The following is a 25,796-nucleotide window of genomic DNA, read 5'->3' on the forward strand; positions in this document are numbered from 1 at the left end:
CAGGTTGTTTGTTTAGTCTGACAAACAGTCAGTGATAGTCAATGTGGGGAGGTTTTAAAAGCAGCAAATCCTCACAGTTGAGAAGCTACAACACCATCAAATGTTTGACATTTTTTTGCTTAAAAAACTACATAATATGAGATTCATTGATTATCTAATTAGAAGCCTGTAAAGTGACAGAATGATAAATGGATCAATTGTCATAGCACGCCTGCTGTCTTCTTCAAAAACCCAGCAAAAACAAAAAAAAATCTGTTTTGAATTCACACAGCTAGCACACACACTCGCACCACAATTCCCAGCGCCGCGACGCTGTCATCAGAGGCAGCCATATCAGCCTGACTTGACTTCTTGTCGACTGCATCTGTGAATGTTTTCAGGCTTTGCACGTTATTTTAGGGGCCGGAGAGATGAGGGAGAGACTACAGCCCTGTACAGTCTGTCTGGCACATGCTTGGTCATGTCCAGTGACAAGATACTGTGTCATCACTTACCAATAGTCTGTCAGGCAGTTTGACTTCCTATTATGATAGGCCCCAGCAGAGATTTTGACTTGTCATAGGAGGAAAAGCACAGGTGTTACTAATAATACAGAGCTGCCATTCAAGAGCCATAGTGACCCACCACATGTGCTAGCATGCACAATAGCAGCACCCTGATTTATTATTCTCATCTATTGACATAATTTTGTACTTAAAGTGACAGTATGTCTCATCGCTAAAGTAAAGTAATCAATACTGTTTGGATTTCAGCTGGTTGAATCATATTACAGTGCTTTATGCAGGTGGCTGGTTGCTTCATGTTGATATGGGTCTTTTTTTTTAAATCTTGTCTAATGCGTCATCTGTCAGACGTGACATCAGTGAGTAGGCCACAGGTCACCTTGCAACATCCAGGCCTCGGTTGACAATATTTAGTTTATTAATAAACATTTAAACTAATTTTCAAGCAAACATGACAGTCAGTCTGCATCTTCTCACTGTGTCTATAAATGTATGTAGAGTGTCTTTAAGAGATAAGGAGGAATGGAGACGGCACTGTGCACTATGGGAAGTTATGCACTATTTTCTAACATTTTACAATGTCAGTGATCAATGTAGAAAATAGCAGGTTATTGTGTCAAAGAAAAAACAAATTGCTGCAGGGGTAGTCTTGTATGAAGCAATACTAAACAGGCTTCCACCTCTGCCTCAATACAAACTGAAAGGAAACTTCAGCATGTGTGGCTGATGATCTGTTTAATGAATGTGTTGTTGTATTTTCCTGTGTCAGACACCTATTTGGACACATTGCATTCATTCTAAAAATACCACCAGTAGCCTTAATATAAACACACACACAAAAAAAGTATGTATTTTCACATTTTTTTCCCCTCCCACACCCTGCAGCCTCCATAAATAAGTCCCCTTCTTTTTGATGTTTGACACACACCAGTGCTGCAATTCAACACCAAATTTCCAAAGAAACAAGAGGAGGAGGAGGGAGGGAGGGAAGGAAAAAAAGAGTGTTTCTTTGAAAGGAAAGTGAATGTAAACCGTGAGTGTGTGTAACCGGGTGCGCCCTTCCCCTCCAGCCCCGCGGTCCTCCCATGTGTGTTGGAATTTCCCGCATGGACTGAGAGGGATCTTGCTCCGTAAATTACAGCGCCTTCCATGTCAGAGGAAGACCTTATATGGGCAGGGAAGTGGGTGTGGCCAGCGAGCTTGTGGCGGTGGAGGGAGGGGGATCACAAGACAAGCAGAGACACGGAGAGAGAGAGAGAGAGAGAGAGAGAGAGAGAGAGAGAGAGAGAGACGCTGTACAGCAAAAAAAAAAAAAAAAAAAAAGGGCCGCATTGCCAGCGTGAGTTTTTTTTTTTTTTTTTGCGTGCAATCCTAGTGCAATAATGTGCAACAGACAGCGACGGGTTTGTGCACATTGAAAAGCTCTCTTGTTTCCAATGCTGGGGAGGATTTGTGTGTTGTGTTTACGCACCGACGTCGACCCCCTTTTCCTCTTGACTTTGTAAGGAGGAGGTGTGTGTGTTGGTTGGCTGGTTAGTTGGTGGTGGTGGTGGTGTTTGGAGGAAGAGGAGGAGGAGGAGGGGGCTAAAGGGGAAAAAAGAAAGTACCAGTGAGTGAGGTCAGCGGCATAGCATGAGTCAACCTCGGGGATGTATGCAGTCATCATTATCATCATCACATCGCAGGTCGGTATGGTGCGGGCCTGCTGCGAGCGTGCGATCCTGCGCGAGGAGCCGCCGTTAGTAGCAGCTGAGCTGAGCTGAGCTCGAGCTCTCCATGACAAACACAGTAAGTATCGGGACCGACAGAGGAGAGGACTCGTGGTGGAGAGGAGAGGAGAGGAGAGGAGGTGTGTGTAGGGGAGAGAGGAGGAGGAGGGGGACTACTGGACTGGACTGGACTGAAGCCGCCGTGTCCATGACTGTTGTTGTTGTTGTGGTTGTGCTCGCGACAGTGCGCGTTATTGTGGCCGCAGCTTCTTTCTTCTTTCTTTTTTTTTTTTACTGACAAAGTTTAGTTTACGCGCGGCGCTCGGCTGCAGGATGTTTGTCTGCTGCAACGAGAAAGAAGAAGACAGACACATGTGACGTATTAACCTTGTTGACAACTTGAATCGATCCGTGTGTGTGAGTGAGTGTAGCCTATGTATGTGTATGTGTGTCGAGAGACTCTTGTGTCTTTGCCCGTACAGTGTTGCACGGTCTCTCTGCTCCGGTGTGTTGCAGCAGTCAGTGTGGGACGCGGGGGCATTAGTGGCTGGATAATCCGTTTTCTGCAACAAAGGCTTTCTCGTAAATAGCGCTGAGCTGGCTGGACACAGAAAGTGATGAGGAAGGGAGGGAGAGAGGAGGAGGTGGAGGAGGAGGAGGAGGTGGAGGAGGGGAGTCCTGCCGTGGAAGGACTCAGCATGTTTTTTTTCCCCTTGTATCTATCTTTTATTTGTCGTCTGTGGCACGGGGTGCAGGCAGGCCGCGTAGCTATATGTCGGGGGGCTGATGTTGCCGAGCCGAGCCATGCCATGCCGCGCCAGGCTGGGCTGGGCTTGCTTTAAATAAGGAAACGGCGATGGATTAAGGCCCGCTAATGATGCTTGACATTTATTTAAGCCAATTTAACGTGTTAGTGTGTTTATTGGGCTAAACCCCGGGCTTGTGTAAGGTTGCACTTGTGATGCGTCATGATAATCCCCTAACCTCAGATGAAGTGTGCGCGTGTGTGTGTCTGTGAGATGCACACACACACACACAGTTGTTATTGGTCACTCACTCTGCAAGAGGATATACAATGTGGTTATGTTTGCTTATATGCACCTGCATTTGCACGTTTTGTGTTTTCATATGATCTGATATGACAACGAGGCTGAAGGCATGTGCAACATCACATGGCACTGCTGATGCACACACACACACACACACACAGTTAGCAACATAGCATGGGCCATTCAGCTTCCTCAGTCAGCGGCGCCCCTGAGCCAGTGCAGGATCTGAACAGCTGCAGCTGTCTATTTTTAAGGAGCTTGTGTTTTACTAGGCCACCAGAGTAAAGGGTGACAACTGTCAGTCACTAGGTTTGTCGGAGACGGCCCCTGCCAAGCCTGTGTTGTACAGATTCTCCTATTCATTTATGTAATCATCCTCCCAGACGGATAGTTTGTGTAACGTGAGTCCCGCAGCAGGCCAGAGCTTCGCTTATTGGGATTATAGCAGCAATAATAATGATACAAAAACAACAACAACACTGCAGTGGTCTTCTGTTTTAGGTTGCTGGGTGTTGCACAAGAGAGGCAGGGTTTTAATTTTATACAGATGGAGTAAGGATTGAAATGTTTCAGATAGCAACACTGTGATCTGGAAAATTTGGCAGACTTGTCAAAATCTGCTGCAAAAACCTGCCCATAACATAATAATATATATATATATATATTTTTAATCTTATGATAACAGGTTACCATGGTAATTGTCAAGATCTCCCCCATGAGATCTCGGCCATAGCGGCTTCTTTTCCCCCCCTCGCATAGATCTTTTCATCATGACTCATGCTCGCTCACTTTCAGTTGCCCTTCCTTTTTGAGTGTGCAGCAGTGGTTCAAAGGGCACCAGTTCCCTTTTTTTCTCCTCTGATGAGTCACATAGTTGTAGGAAAAAAAAAAAAAGTAATTTCTCTCATGCTTAACCGGCCGTCTGTTGGGGGGCTGTTTGGCGGGAAAAAAAGAGAGTTTCCTTTCTGTGGCAGGTCAGTTGAGCTGTGAGGGTTTTTTTTTTTCCCTTTTTGATGAAGGTGCTTCAGTCAGAAGTGAGCCTCAGTGATAGTCGTCATCATCTCCCCATTGTGTGTTTGTGCTTGGGTGCTGCTGATGTCGTAGCCCGTCATTAAACACAGTGCAGTCACATCCTGTAATGACATTTCCAGGAGCTACTGATTCAGCCATCTGTAGTAACTACTTTCCCAAAGAATGCTATATGCAGAATAGATTCTCTTAGCATACGTGTTGAGCTGCATGCAGGTCCTTATCCCTGTGTCATGTGAGCTTAGCGAATAATGACACAGTTTAAACCCTCCCCTCCCCTCCTCTATTCTCACACCCGATACCTTTCAGTGGAGGTCTATTGTTGAAAAAGCAAACAACAGGTTTTAACATGGCTGAGGCAGGGATGATAATGAGAGCCCCCTGCGGGGACCCCTTTTAGTCTGATGGCTCAATGCTTGACCTCTCTGTCGTTTTTCCTCTGTGCAGGGTGTTGCCCAATGAATGAGAAAAACACACAGACTACTTTGGATCCACTCACCCCTGGCCGGCGACCTCTGGATGGGTCACGAAGAACTTCAGAGGGGAAGAGAGGATTATCTTGGTTGACCTGGCTCCTCCTCACGCTGATGTCAATGTAGTTTCACAGTTTTATGTAACTGTGGGTAACCTTTTTTTGATTTTTTTGGATTGATAAATTCACCCACTCTATAGTTAGTTTGGTTGGAAATATTTACCCGGCTCGGCTTCTTCATGCCCGTCATGAGTGTACCAGCCCAGCAGAAACCCAACGCCAAAAGAACAGGCAAACGCATCACATTTTTTAACGAACAAAGCGTAGCAATGAAGGAGGCTTCTCAGCACCCTGAAGGGTCCTATTACGTCACCGGCGGCACCGCTTCAGATCCCGGACAGAGCGAGGCTGCGAGCACAGTGACCTCCAATCCCGAGGGCCCTCACATGTACCTCAATTCCGTTATCTTCAGCCCAGATAAGGGCGACCAGAGTCGGGGTCATTATCAGCAGACTGTTCCTATGAAGTGGGCCCATCAGGAGCCCAGTCAGCAGCAGCCGTCGCAGTCGCTGCAGCAGAGAGCCGCCTCCTGGACCACCATGCCCAACTGGGGGCAGAACTTTACCAATTACATCGGAGGAGTTAATGTAACAGACTCAAGGACCCAGAATGCATTTGTCAAGTCCATGCATGAGGCTTCTGGCTTACAGCCCCAAAACAGAGGCGCAGACAAGCAGCCTCTAGGGCCCAACCCTGCAGTGGAGGCCTACAGGGATGCAGCGAAGGCTCGGGGCATGGATTGGGAGCAGCAGCAGCAGCAGCAGCAGTCTCAGTCCTTTCAGGAAACCTTAAAGCCGGGGGCCCTGAACACTCAGCAGCACAGCACATCCCACCCGGGAGGAAGCTCGGTTCTGCAGCCCTTCCAGTTGGCCTTCGGTCAGCCCAAGCAGCCCAACCTGCCGGCCTACTACCAGACCTTTCAAGGCAACAGGACGACCTTACCCAACCCACCCAACTACTCCACACAGGCGAAACCCCTGCACCAGTTACAGCAGCTGCAGAAGCAAGAGCAGATCCAGCGCCAGCAACAACAACATCACATAATCCAGCAGCAAATTCAACAACAGCAGCAGCAGCAGCACCACCAACAACAAATGCAGCAGCAACAAATCATTCAACATCAACAGCACGTACAGCAGCAGCTACAGCAGCAGCAGCAGCAACAAATACAGCACGAGCAGCAGCAACAAAAGATACAGCAGCAGCAACAACAGCAGCAGCAGATACAACAGCAGCAGCAGCAGCAGCAGCAACAGCTCCATATTCAGCAGCAAATGCAACATCAGCAGTTGCAACAACAAAACCCTCATGTGCTTGACTATTACCCCGGTGCACAAAATGCACACCCTCACCCGCACCCACAGCCGGTGGTGGTACACTCCCAGGAGTCCTCTGCTCCAGCTCCCCCGACCATCCAGGAGCCGGTCATCCAGGACATCACCCCAGAGCCGCAGGAGTCCCCAGACCCCCTGCAGCCGCCCACGCTCCAGCCCGAGCCGCCGCTGTCCGAGCCGCAGCAGCCCCAGGCGCAGTCGCAGCAGCTCCAGTCGCAGACGCAGCTCCGCAGGTCGCGGCGGCTCTCCAAAGAAGGAGGGGCGCCGTCGGACAACAACCCCTTTCTCTCCGTCTCCTCGGATCAGGCGGCCCCGGGGCTGCAGGGCCCCCAGAACGGGGCCCGGGACATTCAGGCGGCCCCGACGGGCGTCATTCAGAGCACGCGCAGGAAACGCAGGGTGTCCCAGGAGGTCAACCTGGAGACCCTTGCACAGAAGGCCTCGGAGATGGAGTCTCTGCCATCGCACGTTGTCAAGGTAAATGTTTTTTTCCATTTAGAAACAATCAGAAATGCTCAACCATTTCATCTCTCATTATCTCCCTTTTTATTTGACTTTCCCTCGTCTTCTCTGTTTTGGGTCTTTTTGTTTCCCTTGCTCATCTGTTTCTCAGCTGTTTCCTCTCAAGGAAAAAGAACCACAGAAATAACCTTAAATAGAAAAGGGACAGAATGTTCTCAGTCCTGATCATTACATAGCAATTTATATCTCAACTCATCGCTGCGAGCACCGAGCCTTAATTGTGAGTATCTCGGTGAGAACTGGAAATCTATTTTTCTAGTGTTATCCCAGGTTATAATTGTAGTGGGACTTGAGCTCCCAGAACAAGAACAAGAGCGGGAACTGGAACAAACAGCCTCCTGCCAAAAGCAAACTCTGCCAAAACTTGTGTTGTTTGCGATTAACGTGTTGCTGGAGGAGATGCTGTGTGTAATCAACGCCCAACGAACTCAGCTGCTCGGCTCTGCCTTGTGGAGGAAAAATCTGGCGCTCAAGTTCTTTTTTTTTTACATTGTGATGAACATTGTTAGATTTACGTTGGAAACAGCTTCTTATGCGAGTTCTCGGCGGTTACAAAACGGTTTAAAAGGAGCCATTTACCCGAGCTGTGCCATGTGAAGGCATGAACTTATCTGTGTTTATCTACTGAATGTCTCGATTGTGCAACAAGTCCCGTTTCCAAACAGCAGCCCCAGAGTCAGTGTGTCTGCAGCGGAGCACGGCTGTGCCCTGGATTTGCCTCATGGGTAGCTGATCATACAGACAGTGTGTTTGGTTACATGCCTGCACACACCTCCCCCCATCCCATCAAAGGAGAGAAACTCCAGCCTGGCCTTGTCTACCCCCCACCCCCCCAACCCCAACCCCACCCCCTCTCTGTCTCTGCACAGGGAGGGGGGGTGCAGGGCTGCCCTGCGTGCAGCGCTCAGCAGAATATCTCTCCACCGCTCCGGCGGAGGGACTGGAGTTTTCCACCAGCGATAATGAGCGGAGGGGTTGAGCGCAGCCCACACCGCTGCATGCCTCCCTGCCCATGACGATGCAGCGTGCAGCGGCAGAATGCATCCGTTCTTCAACTGGCCTCTGATGTGGTGGTTCAGATTGGCTTTGAAGCCGTTCCAGAGCCGATCGTTGCTCTGAAGCACACAGGCTGCTCGTGCCCACTCATTACAGTTTCTCAAAAGGAAAAAAAGAAATGTGAAGAATGCTTTACGGAGCGGTGCCTTCGACATGCACGTAAAGCTTTGTCACTTAAGTGCTGCACCTAGCAAGCTAAGATGCGGAAAATACTTTCTCTCCTCATCCTGTATTATTTTGAAAAGCCTATTTACAGCAGTCCATTTTCACACACAGAGCCTTGTTTAATGTCGTATCGACCTGTTTGTTAAGACTCGGTTTTGAGTATTGACTGAGTTCTTGTTGCATGTTTTGTTTCTGTGAGAAGAGAGTAACAAGGTTGTGAGGTTTTCAATTTATTGAATTGATTTTAATTTGGCAGCCACTCAACTGAACACTATGGTACTGTGGTGTGCTGCTGAGCTGCAGGTGCTTGAAGGTGCTCTGCATCAGCTGCACCAGTTCAACTTTATTAATTTGCTGCCTTTGAAAGTGTGTTGCCTAAACTTAGCACTCGATCACAACAGGATGAAGCTGATGTCACAGTTTTTTTTTGTCACCTCCACATTAGGATGCACTTTTTTATTGATTTACTTTACTTTATTATTGATTTATCTTCTGCTTTGTCTATTGCAAACATAAAATAATACACTGAAAAATGTCTATGAAATGTCAAGTTAACAGTAATGATGAAATCCTACAGCAGATATTCACTTTTTTTGCCATTGATTCATTGATATTTGTCTTTGATTGATTGATTTTCCTAATGTTTCAGCTGTTCGGTGTCAACCAGTTCATTTCACAGTGTGCGCTGGCATTGCATTAGCATAATATGATATTGACACATGAATCCACCATCTTTATTAGGAGCCTCACAGGCCGTGGAGCCCTGCTGAATCGGAGGCCAAGCGTTCTCGTGACGACAGCCTCCTCCCGCTCGTCATCCCCGTGTCTGTCCCGGTCCGGAGGCAGGAGCCCTCCTCCCCGGACAGAGATGAAGCCAACCTGGCCTCCGGCTGGCCCCCCAGGCCTTCGAACCCACAGGACCTCGGCCGCGCCGACCACAAACCCTCGGTCATCGTCACGCGGAGACGCTCGCGCAGGAACTCCCTGTCAGAGAGCTCAGAGCAGGTCAGCAGCACACTGTTGGGTCTGTTTGTGTGTTTGTTTGTGTGTTTGTTCTTGCAGTGACAGCAGACTCTGGTAAACCTTTTTTAATTGGTCCATTTTCTTTATGTTAATTGACCAAATCATCAGGAGACAGTCTGATGTCCCACTCTGTTCCTCAGGTTTCTGTCTCTCTGTCCAAACTGCAGCTAAATCCTTGCATTTATGCCACATCGCCCCACCAGCACACTCTCCCTTCCCCCCACTATGCTCAGTGTCTCCCCTGCCCCCATTTTAGTTGTCCACACTTTTCTCCCCTTTCCCTCTTTCATTTGGGGAGGGGGGGATGTGAACTGGTTGCCCTGTCCCAGATCAGGCAGATTATCAGGGTTTAGCACTCCCATACTGTACATTATGTACTATACAGTTGAGGGTTGGGGCGCCTTGTTCTCTAGGATTTCTCTGGATAAACGCATAGAAAGGCCACAGTGTCAGCATGTAAAACTATGGTCGTGTTTTATGTGTGTGTGTTGTTAACGTAAAAGATGAGGTTTGAAAGTGCACGCAGAGACTTTTATGTGAAGAATACATCTATTAAAATATTTTTTCCTCACCAGAACGGCGGCACAGAGGGCGAGAAAGACGACGATGGCAAAAAGTCCAAGCGTCGCCCCCGGCCGGAGCCTCTCTTCATCCCGCCGCCTAAACCGGGCTTATTCATCGCTCCGCCCGTGTACTCCACCATCACCCCTTACCAGAGCCACCTCCGCTCCCCCGTGCGCCTGGCCGACAACCCTCTGACCATGCCCCCCTACACGCCTCCGCCGATCCTCAGCCCCGTCCGCGAGGGCTCCGGCCTCTACTTCTCCACCTTCCTGTCCTCTGCTGCAGCCGCTGCAGCCAGCGGCCAGGGCCTGCCGCCTCCAGCTACGCCCAAGTCGGCCACACGCAGCCTGTTGCGCTCCAGTAAGTAGAAAGTGAAAAGATGAGTTGATGAAACATCACTGAATTATCCACAGGAGGTCCAAACTGTGTATATTTAAGCATTTAGTAATAATAAACATCAGATAGTAATGTATGATTCATCTGTGGATTCCTGTGATAGTTCCTGTGTGAATATTTGGATTTAGAAAGAAAATATGCAAATACAAATACACATACAATGTAAAACCCCTGTGAATCTTTTTTGATTGTGTCACTGAGTGGACTCTTTGCTGCTGCTCCTCCAGACAGCTGCGACATCACACCTCCGGTTCTGTCTGCTATGAGCGAGGCCACTCCTGTCAGCATCGAGCCGTGAGTATTTTCCCCCACTCCACATCCCAAAGTCATCATCTTCCATTATGGAAAGAGAGGGTTGGGGAGGTTGGGGGGGGTTGGGGGATGGATTGTGTGTGTCATTTTCAGATAAATTACATGGTTACTCACCAAGCATGCTGGAGTAGTAGCTCTGCAATCAATTATTCAAACCATAACATCGGGCTGAATCATGAAATGTCTTGAAAGAGAGCACGGACTTCTTGAAATTTAAAACCCATCCTCCCGGGCGGCCCTCCCCTCCACCGCCGTGACCACTGGAATCTTTTGCCCTGTCATCCACAGCTCGCATTAGTGGCAGCGTTCACCTTCTGATCTAACGATTCAGCCCAAAAGTCTCCCCCAGTGAAACGCATCCTGTCATAACAACTCCATATTATCTGTCAAATGAAAGCTAGGGACATTAAACACAGCAGAGGCCTCAGTTCTTCAGGAAACAGATCAGAGTGGGAACATACTGGGATTTTAACAGAATCCCATACAAGGCTTTTGTGGGATAGTTTAAATCCTCAGGAGGTCAGCCCCTGTTGGTTTTTAGATTCACTGCTTGGTCAGAGTTACAACACAAGAGGAACTGGTTTATTTATTTACAGCGCAGACACCTTTAAACTGCTCCAACGCTGTTAGCATGGGATTCCCCTTCTACAACTCAAAATATATGAAAAGAGGCCGGTTCTTCTTCAAACGATTCACTCACTCACTCTTTATACAGAGAGTATTTTTAAGAATGTCTTTTTTAGATAACCAGTTCAGGCAGAAATAAGCCTGCCTTTGTTTTATATGTTTGTGCAGCAGCTACAACAGGAAGTGTCCATTTAAATTGACAGCGATTTAAAACCCTGAGAAGACAGTAAACAGCAACTCTGATACCAGTGAGATAAAATTACACTGTATTACGTACTAGCATTGTGTTTAACCAATCCAGTGCTGGAGTGGCACAATGCTTTATACTATATAGCTGCTATATACAATAACAAAAACTGCTATACAATGATGTTAATACATTGAATGACAATTACAGAAAAATATCATTTATGAATATAATAATTAAAAATTTAAGAAATGTAACTTTTTTCCCCCAGATATAATGCAGGGAACAAATTAAATCAAATTAGATCTCCAGCAGATCACCAGGAGCCAAGCTGCTACTCAGATGTAAACACAGCCATTGAGGAGGAGCTTAGAGAAAACTGAGAGCCGCATGCTTTCACCCTTAAACCAGAAGACAGCAGTTCCTCTAGTAGTTTGTTAGTTGTTGCATTGACACCGAGGTGCAGTTTATGGGGGCGCAGTGTGCAAGCTGTTGCCTGACTAGTGCCAGCTGCTCGGCAGTTAGTTTCGCAGCCGAGCCAGTGAGGCTTCTCATAAATCATGGCTTCAGCTGGGTCTGGTGTGCTGCTCCCGAACACACAAGGAGGTATCACAGTATCACAGTTCAACTCTTAGCAGCCCACCTTCCCAGGGGGAGGCAGCCAGAATTCACACACACACACACATACACGTCGCACACACTCTCACTCATCTGGAAATACTGCAGGCCTACTGGAAATGCAGGGGAGGGAGGAGACATGCTTGAACGGGATTGTCTGTGTGAACATGATTTTCACAACTGCATCCCTGTGATATCGGGTTTCAGCCCCTTGAGAAATATAATCTTTAACTTTCAGCACCGGCCGGATTATGAGCATTTCTTCTGGTTTGGCCTCGACCTTTGTCCCACAGAGGAGAGAGGATCCATTTACTTTCAATTCAGCCAATTTAGGAAGTGCATTCTCGTCTAAAATACGGATTTTTAAAAAAGGCATTTGCATTTTACTCATTATGCTGAGAGCAGAGGAGAGCTGTGGAGCAAGCTTGAATTCAAAACAGTGCAAGAATTACAGCACTCAGAGTCTGAGTGCCTCAACAATCTCCCTGCAGCTATTTAAAGATCACGACAGGAAGAAAAGCGAGGAACTCAAAGTATGAACTGAGAAACAAAACAACAGTTTTACTCTCTAAAGAATTTTCATATTGATATGTGATGTCTATTTAATATTTACAAGTGAAAAAAATGGCCCAGAACTTCTGATGATTGATGAAATTAGATCAAATTCACATCTGAATGGTCTCCAGCCTTGTTCCTGACATTGATGTCCGTTTCCCAGACGGATAAACATCGGGTCGCGGTACCAGGCGGAGGTGCCAGAGCTGAGGCAGCGGTCAGCTGTCGAGCTGGATCACCACGGCGCGGATCTTGTTTGGGCTCCGCTGAAAGAGCTGGAGGAAAAACCAGACTTCCAGGAGAAAGGTAAGAGAAGTACCTGACATGTTGTTTCACAGCTGTTACATCACCTCAAACCAAGAGCAGAGATTTTTTGTCACAGGCAGGTTGTTTGGTGCTGGAACAGGATGTTTTGTGCAGGATTTGTGAGCTGAGAGCGGCCAACTATTATTTCCTGTGGAGCCGACTTTCTCTTCTTCAGAGTCTTGAGTGATGTTTCTGATAAAGAAGTCGTTCGTTCGTATAGAAATCAGCAATATTCTTTTTGTTTTTCAGCCTTCTCAGTTTCTGGTCATCCTGAGACTCATGTTTATCATTTCCCTGTTTGCACAATGCAGAAGTAACTATCCATGTTTATCACTGTAGAGATAATGATTTCAACATTTCATGATCAAGATGTCGCAATGTGGGACTATTTCTGTGCCAGCAGTTTGAACTCTATACTAGAGACAATGTAATATGGTTAAAATATACTTCATTGTGAGGGAGAAGTTTGTATTCAGCTTATTCTACCCATAAAAAAAACTCACAACTGTACATTTTATACAGTTTAATATAATTTTATTCAAGTATGATTATTGCATTTCTATGCTGCCCATTGTTTCCCTTATAAACTTACTAAACACTGTTTGTAAAACTCACTATTTATCACCAACAATCTCTCTCTCTCTCTTTCAGTGGAAGACCTCATGCACATGGCGTGCTCCAGCGTTTTGTGTGGAGGAGGCACCAACCAGGAGTTAGCCCACCATTGTCTGTACGAATGCAAAGGGGACATAATGGTGAGTGTGACAGAACAATCCGTATTGATCAGTCAGGCAGGGATTTACACTAATAAAAATAAAAGTGAACACGAGGCCGTGCTCAACACATTTAGTCATCTTAACCTTCTGACCCACATAGGAGCAAGATTTATCTCATAAAAACATCTATGTCCACATTCCTTTTCAAAATATCTAATGTCACACAGAACATTTCAAAAGATTTCATATGTAAAACAATAAAAACAAATCACTGCCACTTCTCTAGAATGATTGATAAGAATAAAAATACTTAAGTTTATAGTTGTGTTTAGTCAGTGTTAGGTTTGTTCTCCTTCTTTTGAAGCAGTAAACCATTTGAAATACCATTATTTCAGAGGTAATAACATTGAATGAAAGAAAAATGTGTGGCCTTATGAACAGCCCACTCATGATTCTATTAGACATTTACCCCGAAGCCTTGATAGAATATGTCTCTATGTTTTGTAAATGGACAAAAGCCCATTACTGTAATGTAATCAGGTTGTTTTTGGCCTTCTGCACAAACCTGAAGCATCACGTACACTGTTCGATTTCTGTCCAACTCCTGCTCCAGTGAACCTTTAACCTTTTTCTAACTGGGTTAAATGCACTTAAAAATATGAAAGCCGCAGTTCAAACTTATGAGACGTGGGCGCCGATAAATCTGATAATGGCCAGCTGCATGTAAATGCAAAGTGTAAAGTAATCAGACTGATGCTGTGCACACACACACACACACACACACACACACACACACACACGTGTCCTCCGACTTCCTGCCCCAGCCTGCTACCTCTCAATAACCTGGTTTCTTGTCCGCACGTAGATGTAGTGAACGTAATGGTGATGCCTTCATCTGAGCTCTCTGTGATTTTTGAACGGAAGTGACTGATCTGTAGAATTTCACTTTTGCTCCGAACTGAAACTCTGTGGTGTCCTGAGATGACTGACGACGGTTTGGTGATTTCGCCAGAGGCAGAGTGAGACCGCTGCGTGTGGAGCAGAGGAGCAGGCAGCACATGCTGTCAAAGAGCCGCGACGCTCAGTAATCAGACAACAGGATGAGTCAGGAACTATTGTGTTTTTAACTAAAAGGAGGATTTACAGATTTGCTGCTTTTCTTTTTTTTGTACTGAAAGGATAATAGATTGAATATCTCGCAGTTGTGGACTTAATCATAATTTGAAAATGTCACCTCTGGGTTTAGGAAGCTGTGATAGGTGTTTCTGTTTGTTCTGTTCAGTTTATAGACAGAAAGATTTATCTGTTTATCCTTTACAGCCCCAGTTGAGTGGTTTAGTGGAGCCATGTGTCAGAAACTTTAATATTGAAAGCAACACGAGGAGGGGAAGGATTTCTACTTGCCAGTATTATGAAGTATATTGTCGCACATTTCTAACTTGAAAGCAACATTGCTACATAAAACATGAAAGTCATAATTGTGCTTGAGGAAGGTTGGAATAAGTCCATAACTGTTCAAACTTGCAATCGTGCGACCAAACTGGTCAGATGGGTGCCCTACCTGCACTGTAGCAGAGATACATGCTGCGTCTCATAACCATTGCACCAGACCACTAATGACATCAGAGATCGTTATCAGGGATCGTTCAGTTTGCAGAGCATAAAGCCGAGGATGTAATCCTGCAAGAGCAACCAGACCTCATCTGTGAGTGACCACAGAGTCAAACAGCTCAAATAATGACTTGGGATGATAAATCTGACTGTGCTGCTGATTAGATTTCACAAAAAAAAAAAAAAAAAGGAAAGAAGAGGTGTGCACAGAGCTGGTTGTGGTAATGAGGCCAAATAGCTGTCACTGTTAAATGCTGCGAGGCAGCATCTCAAGTGGCGCTTTTCCTGGTCACATCACCCCCATTGAAATACCAACAATACAACATCAGATAGAGTCAGGCAGGGTGCTGTTTCAGAGGATTCAACAGAAATCAGTAGTGGGAGGGTTGGAACAATGGTTACAGATGAATGCTGGGATATTAAAAGCAAAAAAAAAGAAAGGCTGAGTATCTCAGAATAGCCGTGCTGCAGGAGACCAGCTTTTATCTGAACTGGTTTAGATGAAAGCTAAAAGATAATTTGACTTGCAAATTATGCTCATAATCATGACTTCAAACTACATTTACTTTCAAACTTTATTATGATGTAATTCTGTTGAAAATGCACCAAGGAAATTACTTATATATGACTTATGTTGTCACTTCTAAAAGCCCAACAACCCCACCAAAAAAAACAGTTTATCTTATTTTAAAGCTGCACATTGAAAAGTTGGACACATCAAATGTTCAAAAAAATTAGAAACAGTCTGCTGCACCGAATGTTATAAAATATTTTTGAAAAACAAATATCATATCATAAATCCCACTTCTTCATGCATAGACTATCTTATGTCTTGTGTAAAAAAAAAAAAAAAGAGCAGATACTCCAGATAAACATTCAGTTTCACTCAGCACAGAACCAACTTTTTTTATTTCACAGAGAAAACAAATGTTTGTGTTTTCACATCTCACAGTCTTGAGAGTGTCTCAAACAACAGTGTGATCCTGAACCACCACTTCCATTGTTGAAGATGCACAATCTTGACTCAACGCCTGTTTCGGAGCTGTCAGTGCTGTGTGTGGTACTATACTGTTGGAGATTTCAGGCCCTAGCGACCAGCTCTGGTCCAGCGTTGTCAAGGAAACTATGAGGAGGGGGTGTGTGTATATATGTGTGTGTGTGAGTGCTGTCAAAGCGCCCACTCTCTGCAGCGGTCTCGTCTTTCAGCATTCATGCACAGTGAGACGGTTTCTTTTTTTTGACAATGCCAGAGAGTGTATCAACATAATATTCTACACTCAGGCACTTGATCCTTGCAGGAAAATGAGAGCGATGGTTATCTCGCTCCCTGGTTACCTGTGAGATTCAACGTGTGTTTTTTACAGGTTTGTAAAGCACAGCTGGAGCAACCTAGCAGAGCAAGAGTGGGCCAGTCGGCCTGCTTGGCAGGAGTGACCTTCTGTGTGGAGGCTCAACAACACACACCAGTCCCTGTTGTGCGGTTAATGCAGCTAATGTGTCAAGTGGCTTCACTTTTAAGTAACGTCACCATTGTGTTGTTTTTCAGGCTGCTCTGTCGCTCCTGATGCTGAAGAATCCGATTTTCCCCAAGTCTTATCATCTGTCAAGCTACCACTACTCAGGTAAACATAATAAGAATATCTTTTATTAGTATTTAAAAAAAAGAATTCAGTAGTTTTAAGAAGTTTTTGCATTGTAAATGGATGTGTTTTACCCAGAGCTGAAACAATTAGTTTCAGTCATTAAAGTTCAAGGTTAAAGCTACAACTTTTTCATCAAAACGATTTAAGTTTTCAAAAATAATACATCCACAGAACGTCTAAAGGGGTACAGAATAAAAGTATTCATTTTACAGATTTTTTTTAATAGTATATAAATAATTGTTTTATAAATTTTGACGGGTCCAAAATATATAAGTATTTACATGTCATGTGAGGTGGAGGTCAGGGGGTGAAAATGGCATCGTGCTAATGCTAATGCTAACTAACGGTCAGCCAGTACTGTAACGTTTCCTGGTGCAGGCGTGATGCTGCGGGTTTGACGGGTTCGTCTGCAGGACAGTTAGTGTGAAATGATTCAGATGTGTTTCCAGTCCAGCTGTCAACACCAGAGCTGCTGCTCATTACGGTTAGCATTAGCTTAGTTGTAGCTACAAGCCGCTCCCTATAGGTGTACCTGGCAACCAGTACAATTGAAGGCGAAAGTGGGTGTGAGTGCAACACTTACTGGCCAGGAGGAATTAAACTTGTAGCTAACACCCTTAAAATCTAAATTCTGATTTTTAGAGAGTTGAGGGTGAACTTTTAGTATTATTATTGATCAGGACAATAATGGTTACTTCTTGTACCAACACGTCCTGTGACAAATGATCTGTAACAGAAAGTTGACTTAACTGATTATCAGTCACTGCCTTAATCCTCCGGCCTCCTGTTTTACCTCATCTGTTAACCCCACCCGTCTGGCGCACAAAGAAGTTCACAATAAATGCTTGGGAAATTGTTGAAAATCCAAATCTTAGCCAAGATGAATTCTTGGTTTATGTTTGTGTTTATATTCATGTCACTAGTTAATCATCTCCCCCTCCTCATATTCGTCCGTTTACTAATAAACAACACTGGCCTCTCTAAGCCTCGGCCTATAAGCAACAGCAGCTGCAGTAGCGATAGTGTGGTGTTGGTGTCGGTGGTGCCGGTGGGGGTAGAGAGGGACTATGGAGGATTGTCAGGGTCAACATGATGAGGGAAGCAGGGGAGGGGGTGAGTGAAATAGGGAGGAGGGGGGGTTTTACAGCATGCTAATCCCAAGCAGAAGACAAGGAGAGCCATTGTTTATCAAGTGATTTGAGTGAATGTGTGTGTGGTTTTTAAGAGAGGGGGGTGGTGGTGCTGGTGGTGTTGGTGGGGGGGAAGTGAACTTGTCTGGGTCTCCCCCCACACACCCAGAATAAAGCGAGATACTTACTAAGTGATTAAGTGTTTATAAACCGGCTGCATCCCCCTCTCCTCCCTGTTGAAACGTCTTCCTCTCCCTCCCTCAGGATCAGACGGCTGGACGGCGGCCGAGAGACGCCAGTTCAACAAAGGCATCACCGCGTACAAGAAGGACTTCTTCATGGTGCAGAAACAGGTACGCGTGCCGTGCACTTTCGCAGGGGACGCAGAGACCCCAAAAACAAAACTTTCAATCACAGTCATTGCTGCCACCTAAGCGGCCGCAGCAGTCGACAGAAGTTCCCAGTTCACACAGTGTGAATATGATAATATCCTCTGGTGGGAAAAGGGAAATACAGTCACCCTGGAACAATGTGTCCTCCGCGTTTAATCATTTCCACTGCCGCAATCAATTTCTGCTTTTCCACAACAATGTAAAAGTATTTCATTTTCATATCCGTGACAGTGAATGCACCACCGGTGAATTCCTGACCTTTGGGAAACACAAGACAAACACAAGATAAATCAACCGTCGCTTTGATAACTGATCAGTTAAAAGAGTCAAAACATTTTGTGATTTCAGCCTCTGGAACATAAGGTGCATTGTTTCATGTGTCAGTAAAGTATTCTGCAGGTTAATTAATAATTGATAAAGGTGGTATTTCCTGCTCCACTGACCAACTGCCAACTACTTAACAGCTCCTGATGCCATGGAAAATTGGCTCAGTAACAGTGGTTTGCATTAAATTAAAAATAAACATTAACAGAGCAAGTGTGTGTGTGTGTGTGTTTTTTTTTTTTTTTTTACAGGTGACCACCAAGACGGTGGCGCAGTGTGTGGAGTTCTACTACACGTACAAGAAACACGTCAAGATCGGCCGCAACGGGACGCTGATCTACGGGGAGGCGGAGCCTTTGGACAGCAAGACGGCCGAGGAGGAGACGGACCAGAAGGTCAGTGAGCGCTGCAGCACTGACACCTGTTTTTATTGATACTATTAAAAGATGAAGCAAAGCCAAAGCTTCCACTTTATCTCCGTCATGGACACAACTACAATTATGCAAAATATGGTTTTAAAGGGACTTTTACTGAGAGCTAGAACAAGTCGATCTGGTTAGAAGTCATCAGAATGAATGGGTGTGTTTTACCACGGTGAGATATGATTAGACATGAAACAACAGCTTTACATAGATGTGAAACTGTTGAGTGTTAATTCAGAAATAACCGCTCAGGGTCTCTTTATTGATCGACTGAGCCTTCAAAGGAGCGGCGCGTGAAAGGCTCAACCACTCCACCATTTATTCACATTAAATGCAGATTTTTTTTTTTTTTTCTCAACCATGGAAACATTGTAGGTGCAGTTTGCTGGTTGTTATGGAAACTGTGCTACATATAGACATAAGTAGTCCGCAACTTCGTCATCATCTTAATCAAGCAACTCACTTTGCTTTTTGTAGCATTTATAGCATAACTTTATAGAAAATTATAGAAAAAACTTGAATATCAATGAGGTCCTCACGCTCTCTGTTCCCGGACCTGCAGGGCTCTCACAGGCTGGAGCCGCAGCGGGAGGAGGACAGCAGGAAGTGGGAAGGATCAGCTGACAGGAAACAGGATGTCGGCCCCACCAGGGTGACACACGCGCTGCAGTCCACCGAGAATGTGAGTGTGAAATTAAACTTTTTCACATTGGGGGCGGGGGGGGGGGACTCCGCGTGGGAAAGGAACCAACAGCTGAACAAACAATTTGATAACACAAAGTAGATAAAACGATGGAACAGGTTTGTTTACAGATGAAGATAAGATGAAAAATGTTCTTTTGTTGAATTAAAAAATTCTGTTATTGGGTAGATAGATTATTGTACTTCGATTAAAGCTTGACGTGAAGCTGCAGGTTTCCAGTCTCAGCTCAGTCATCAAACACTGGAGCATGTGGAGGCTTTCAGTCATCCAGACATCCAGGCATTTTGCATTGTCCATGTTATCTCTGTTGCATGTAAAGACTTGGATGTTTCTTCCGTTCATCCATAAATTAGCATTTGAATTCTAACTCATCATGAGAGACTGTTGGTCACATGATCATTATAAGATGGTTCAGGGTTTGTTTTCTTCTGCCCTTTCTGCACAGACTGTTTGTTTTATAGATTATATATGATTGACATGAGAAGAACTCGGCCACTTGGCTTCCTGTCACAGTGTTTCCTGGTTTAATGAGCTGGTTTTATTCTCTCTGTGCATAAAGGATCAGTGCTGAGATAATATATTGCTGTAATCTCAGTGGGTGGAACGAGATGTGCAGCTTCAGCCTTTATATCAAACTTAACAGTATTCATGCCAAGCGTATGTGGTGTTCAGAGTGTTACAGAGATGTTGTGAGGAAAGAGACCAAGCGTCCCCATTTGACATGTTAAACTGCCACCAGATAAGCACAACGGGGGGTATTTCTGAAAGGGGGGGGGGGGGGGGGGTAAACCGCTCACCGCTAGAATGATTTTTATCAGGATGGTTATTATTTCTCCCACTGTGTGTGTGTGTGTGTCGTTTTGAGCTGCTCAGTGTGACGTTCACTGACGGCAGTATTTCTCAGCTCCGCTCCAGATTATTCGCTCCGTCTGTTTCTGCAGTATAGATGTCGCAAGATGCGTTTGACTAGTTTTCCTTGCATGGAGGCAAAATATGTTTCACAAGCTATTAGAAACTCCCAGTAAACACTTACTTTATTGCCTAAATAAGGCATAAAAACCATAAACTGACTCAACAAAACTGATGACTGGTGAGCGACAAAACTAAAGATCTCTCCTAAACTCATAAGAAATGATAGGAATAATAAAAACAGAAATATTTGAGGAACAAGCCACCATTAGATCTCAGTGAGAAACCTCAGTTTGACTCTTCAGACTCAACCCATTTGTCCTTTTGAACTCTGCTGGACTCATCCAGGCGGCTCGGTGTTGGATTTGCTTCCCCCTGCTGGATGTTTAGTGTGCAGAACCTGACTGATATCAGCCCCCTCTGGATTGTGTAACTCCCATTATGCCTGACGGTAAACAATGACTCGACAAGAAGCTCTTATCCTTCTTATTTGCACTGCGTTGCATCATTTAGTCAAAACTTCCAGGTTGTGCACGTCGGTGCTTTCTGCAACTATGTATGTTTACTGGCACATGCCATGGTAACACTATCCTACATAAAAGGTGATCGTAAAGTAGGTGCAGGCTCATTATTTCCTCTCCTAACTGCCCTCGGTGACTGTGTTAAACTGGAGCTTTCATGTTAAACCTCACCTCCTCTTTTATTGTGTGTTTGCAGCCTGGGACCGTCCTGATCATGAAAGGCCAGGAGGACTTGGGGAGGGACCAGCCGCCGCCGCTGTCCCGAGTCATCCACGCCCCGCAACCACCTCCTCCCAGCTCCAAATCACGCTACGAAAGCAACGCACGCCGGACGAACACTTCGACGGGCAATAAGGGCTCGGCCGCCCCCGCCGCCACCGCCGCCGCCGGTCAGGAGGGAGAGTTCCCCTGCAAGAAGTGTGGCAGGTCAGTGGTCAGAAGATGTCACGTCAGTCACTGCTGGGACGCTGCCACGGCTTTGTTTACTTATGCAGAGCTTGAGCAGCCGTCACTCGAGTTACATAAACATGCCCCATACCCAACTATCCAGATATAACGTGCAGGGTTTCTGCAGGAAGCACTCCTAATGCCACTGCCCACTTGGAGTATGGATTAGTAAACAGAGGCGAGTGTCTCGTGGTGTCCGTTTGAAAGAATCAAACCGTCCTGTCACGCTTTTGATTAAGTAACAGCTCGTCCTCTGGCAGCACTGGGCCTGTTATTGCCAGCCGTGTCCTAGCAACTGAAACACAGAGTCGACACGGCACATCGCGCCACTTCTACCCAGTGACATGACAAGATCTACACTCTCGCTCTTTAAATACTCACACCGCTCATTACGGAGTATCCACCACCACAGAGGCTGCAGCGTTGTGACACATCAAGTCCAACCTGGTTTATCAATCACTGTCAGGAAGTGCAATCATTCAGATATACACTGGCTTCAGATTTTATCATAACATGTGGACAAAGATCAATACAGACGCAAATAAGGAAAAAAAGAATAATAAAAAAAGGGGGAGAGAGTGGAGAGAGAGAAAAGACCCCATTTTCAGCCTGCCTAAGGTCGAGTATGAAAGAGCTTGTTTGTGTTTGTGCTCGCAGCTACAGATCCACTGCTGTGTTTTTATTTTAGAACTAAACTGATCAATTAGGACAGAAATTTGAGCTTCAAACTTTATTATAATCTCTCAAGCGAAACATTTTCTGGTGCCGGTTTATTTTCAGCTTCCTCTCTTGACTGTAAACTGGAAATCATGAAAACAAAATTGCCAATTTTAATATATCATTAATGGAAATTAATTGACCATAAAAAAGAATGTTTGCAGCGAATGAATCATTGATAGAAAAAAAAAATTGTTAGGTTGTTGTTTTCTTAGTTTGCTGTCCCAGAATCTGAAATTAAAGAGTAGTATGGTCTGTCGGTCTGTCAGTTGTCCAACCGTCATCCCCATGCATCATACTGGACCTTGACCTCAATGTCAAGAAACAGGAAACGCATTGGAGCCCTCTAAAAGGAAGTGCTGAACAGTATACAAAATAATATGTGTGTTTAATATAAACAGTGATGTTACAAAAAACCAGCCCACGGAGGTCTGCTCCACTCAGACACTGATCCGGTCATTTCCTCTGCATCGTCTTTCTGTACGAGTGCAGTGCACATTGATCATCATTAGTGACTGTTGGTCACATTGACATTCATTGTACACTGCTATTCCCAATGCATTATAGAAAGAAACCATGATCATTATCACTATACATTTAACCAGCACTCCCTGTATAGTGGACTATATACAGTATAGTGGGGCCATATGAACTTATGCAGTTGTTTTTTCCTTTGCTCTGCACTGCATCACCTCATTTAAATAAATTAGAGGCATGCACTTTTATTCCAGGCAGTGATAATGTCAGCCTGTGTGTGGCCTTAAGTCCTGCTGACTGCTCTGCTGCACACGTTGACATTTTGTTGGTATATTGGAAAATTCATCAGGGGGCCAGTCTACGTTCACTAGGGATAACCATTATGATGTTACTATTAATTTCCTTTGCTTTACGTCTTATTTATTTTTCTACTGTCTCGTTATTAATAGCCAGGGTTCCTACAAAAGTATGGAAAATGGAAACTATTGTATGGAAATGTATTTATCTTATTACTTATCTGAAGTTATTTGGGTTAATTATTTTGTATGCACTATTTTACCTGGCTACAATCTCCTGGAAATTATTTGGTGACATAATGGCATATAAATTCAGAGTAATGAAAACAAACGAACAATTGCATAATTCATTGACATGATACACATCTAATTACTCAAATGCCACAAATTATTTGAATTCTTTTTACCGAGAAGTATCTTTGACCCCCCCTCTGTCCTCTTTGTGCAGGATTTTCTATAAGGTGAAGAGCCGCAGCGCCCACATGAAGAGCCACGCCGAGCAGGAGAAGAAGGCCGCAGCGCTGCGTCAGAAAGAGGCCGAGGAGCGCGCGGCGGCGAAAGCGGCAGCCGAGGCCGCCGCCATCCTGGCCGCCCGGCAGCAGAACGGGACGCGGCAGGCGAGCGGGGACAGCACCAACGAGGACTCGTCGGACAGGGAGGACGAGGACGATGAGGACTGGCAGTGAGAGAGGAAGGCCGGACACTGATTGTGGAGCGGCTTGTTCTCTGCAGGAGGAGGAGGAGGAGGAGGAGGAAGAGGAGGAGGAACTTTTTAAAAAAAAAAAGAAAAGACATGAAGAATCCCTCCTGTGAACTCTCTGTACATTTTGTGGAACAAGAAGACTTCCGTTGCTTGGCACATTCAGGGACAGATTTCCTCCTGTGTATGCGTTTGACTGGGAATGTGTGGACTTTGTGTGTGTGTGTTTGTATGTGTGTGTCACCAACGCCCCTTTACTCTGCTTAAAAAGCTTTTCAGGAGTTACCTCTCTTGGTCACAGGGCTCGCGGTCAAATCAAAGCCATGCCGCTCCTCTCGGCGCTGTCCTGCCCTCCACGCCGGACCGCGGCTTCCCTCAGCACTTTGAGTCTCGCCCCGCTCCGCTCGTCAGGCGTGGAACTTGCTGGACCCCATTTTTTCTTCCCCTCTCATACTCGATGAGCCACAGCACGCGCTGGCTTACGCTGCGTCCCAACTTTCCGGCATCGGATAAAGTTTTTGTTTTGTTTTTTTTGTTTTGTTTTTGACAATACGAACGCTGAAATCTGACAGCTGGGGGGTCGGGGTGGTGGTGGTGGTGAATGGTGGAGAAGCGAGGCGAGATGAGATAACGGAGGATGGTGAAGACGGACAGACGAGTGGACGGCCTGTGTGAACCGTCTGAAGCCTCGGGGGGGTTTTACGTCGCTCTTTTTGCATTCAAGGCTGCCAAAAGCTTTTCTCAGACGCATGATGTCCGCCACAGTGGGTCCCCCTCCCTCTGTCCGTGAGCGTTGTTCATTTTATTTGGGCTTTAGTTCTGTGAATCTCTCCCCCCCTTCAGCCCTCGTCACTTTTTATAGTTGAGTTTGTTCCTCACTGTTGATGCCTTGGATGTTTAATGCTTTTTATCTTGAAATGACAATCAATTTTACACTGTTGTTGTTTTTTTTATATGATATATATACAGGTAAACGTTACTTTTTTTCTGCCTGTGTAGCTATATACGGTTATTGTTGTTGTTTTTGTGAATATTCTTGTTGATGATTATTAATATTATTATTATTATTATTATTATTATTATTATATCCTGGTTTTGGCTGCAATTTAATTGAGCGCTTTTTTTCTGTACTTGTCCATTGCTTTTTTTTTGTTTTTCTTTTCTTTTTTTTCTTCTTTTCTTTTTTTTATTTAAACAAAAAAACAAAAAACAAAACTAATGCTACTTGCTGCCTGTTTATAACTGTGAGATTTTTTTTTTTTTTGGGAAGCCAGACATGAAGAAAAAGGCAGAAATGTATGTGCAATAGAACAAGTTGATCCCCTGTTACCAGAGCGTCCAAGCCTCCCCACCCCCACCCCCCCATCCTCTCTGTGTCACGCTTGCGCCCGGCTGCTCTGGATGCCTCGCTGTCAACTCTGTAACTGATAGCAGGCACCGACTCTGCAGGTCTCTATAGATACACATAGCAAAGTGGGGAAAAGACGACAAACAGCACAAACTAATTCTAGGCACACGCTTGGAAATAAATATCCGTGTTCCTGGTGGAGCCGGAGCCGGAGTCGACTTTTGCATTAAAGAAATGCAAAAAAAAAAACATTGGTCAAACCAAATTCAACTCAGTTTTTTTTACAGGTTTTGAACTTGTGTTTACTCCTCTTTGACGCTTTGTTTACTAGTTTGGATCCACCAAACTGTAAATTATTTATCGTGAAGCAACAGAGATGAAGAAGACAGGAAGAGGCGTTCTTTACCGCAAACCACACAACTCAAGTTTCACTTTTTTGTTTTTATAGGTCATTTTTTAAGGGAGGTTTTGAACTGACATGTATGTGCTCCTGTCCTGTCCATTTCAGTCAGAGATTTACACTTTTTTCCCACAGACTGTTATTAATTCTTCCAAATATACTGTTATAAACAGGCACTAAGACAAACTTAACTGTAAACCACACATCAACCAGATGGCTCACTTAAGTTTACTTTGTACACTTTTTGTCAGCAACATTTCACTGTCATGTCAGGACAAAGAAACAGACCTTTAAATGCAGAGGCATTCATTTCTGCAGACCAAACGTCAGACAGATGCTGCTGTTTTTCATTTTTTTATCAGATCGGTTCGACTCTAAACTGAAACCTTTCATACCAGGAGGATTCATAATATAGATTCTCTATTTTGCCTGCGCACAGTGGCCGCCACTTCCTTTTAATTAAGGTTGTGGTGACACAAACACACTCCGTTGAAACCTCGACTTTGTGGGTCAGCTGTTACCAAGGGACTGATTCAGCCCATGTATGAGTGAG

The 25,796-nt window shown here is 45.0% G+C and overlaps 1 protein-coding gene across 2 annotated transcripts; it reads left to right on the forward strand.

Annotated features, from left to right (window-relative positions):
- Positions 1-1,813: 1,813 nt before the first annotated feature.
- Positions 1,814-24,766, forward strand: mideasb (mitotic deacetylase associated SANT domain protein b). Of its 2 annotated transcripts, XM_083998732.1 has the most exons (13): positions 1,814-2,291; positions 4,738-6,633; positions 8,641-8,904; positions 9,498-9,846; positions 10,110-10,176; positions 12,345-12,487; positions 13,139-13,242; positions 16,361-16,436; positions 17,852-17,940; positions 18,555-18,698; positions 19,288-19,407; positions 21,055-21,284; positions 23,244-24,766. In XM_083998732.1, the coding sequence occupies exons 2-13, from the start codon at positions 5,002-5,004 to the stop codon at positions 23,479-23,481; spliced, it is 3,456 nt and encodes a 1,151-aa protein (XP_083854858.1). In that variant the 5' UTR covers positions 1,814-2,291; positions 4,738-5,001; the 3' UTR covers positions 23,482-24,766. The 2 variants fall into 2 exon arrangements, with proteins under 2 accessions (XP_083854858.1, XP_083854859.1); XM_083998733.1 differs by lacking the exon at positions 1,814-2,291 and having other exon boundaries at positions 2,405-6,633.
- The last annotated feature ends 1,030 nt before the right edge of the window (positions 24,767-25,796 follow it).

The sequence above is a fragment of the Trachurus trachurus genome, assembly GCF_905171665.1.
Source record: "Trachurus trachurus genome assembly, chromosome: 22".
Lineage (NCBI taxonomy): Eukaryota > Metazoa > Chordata > Actinopteri > Carangiformes > Carangidae > Trachurus > Trachurus trachurus.

Coding starts and splice junctions, on each gene's coding strand:
- mideasb (XM_083998732.1), top strand. CDS start 5,002: ATGCCCGTCATGAGTGTACCAGCCCAGCAGAAACCCAACGCCAAAAGA. Junction 12,488..13,138: donor ACCAGACTTCCAGGAGAAAG/GTAAGAGAAGTA, acceptor TCTCTCTTTCAG/TGGAAGACCTCATGCACATG. Junction 13,243..16,360: donor AATGCAAAGGGGACATAATG/GTGAGTGTGACA, acceptor GTTGTTTTTCAG/GCTGCTCTGTCGCTCCTGAT.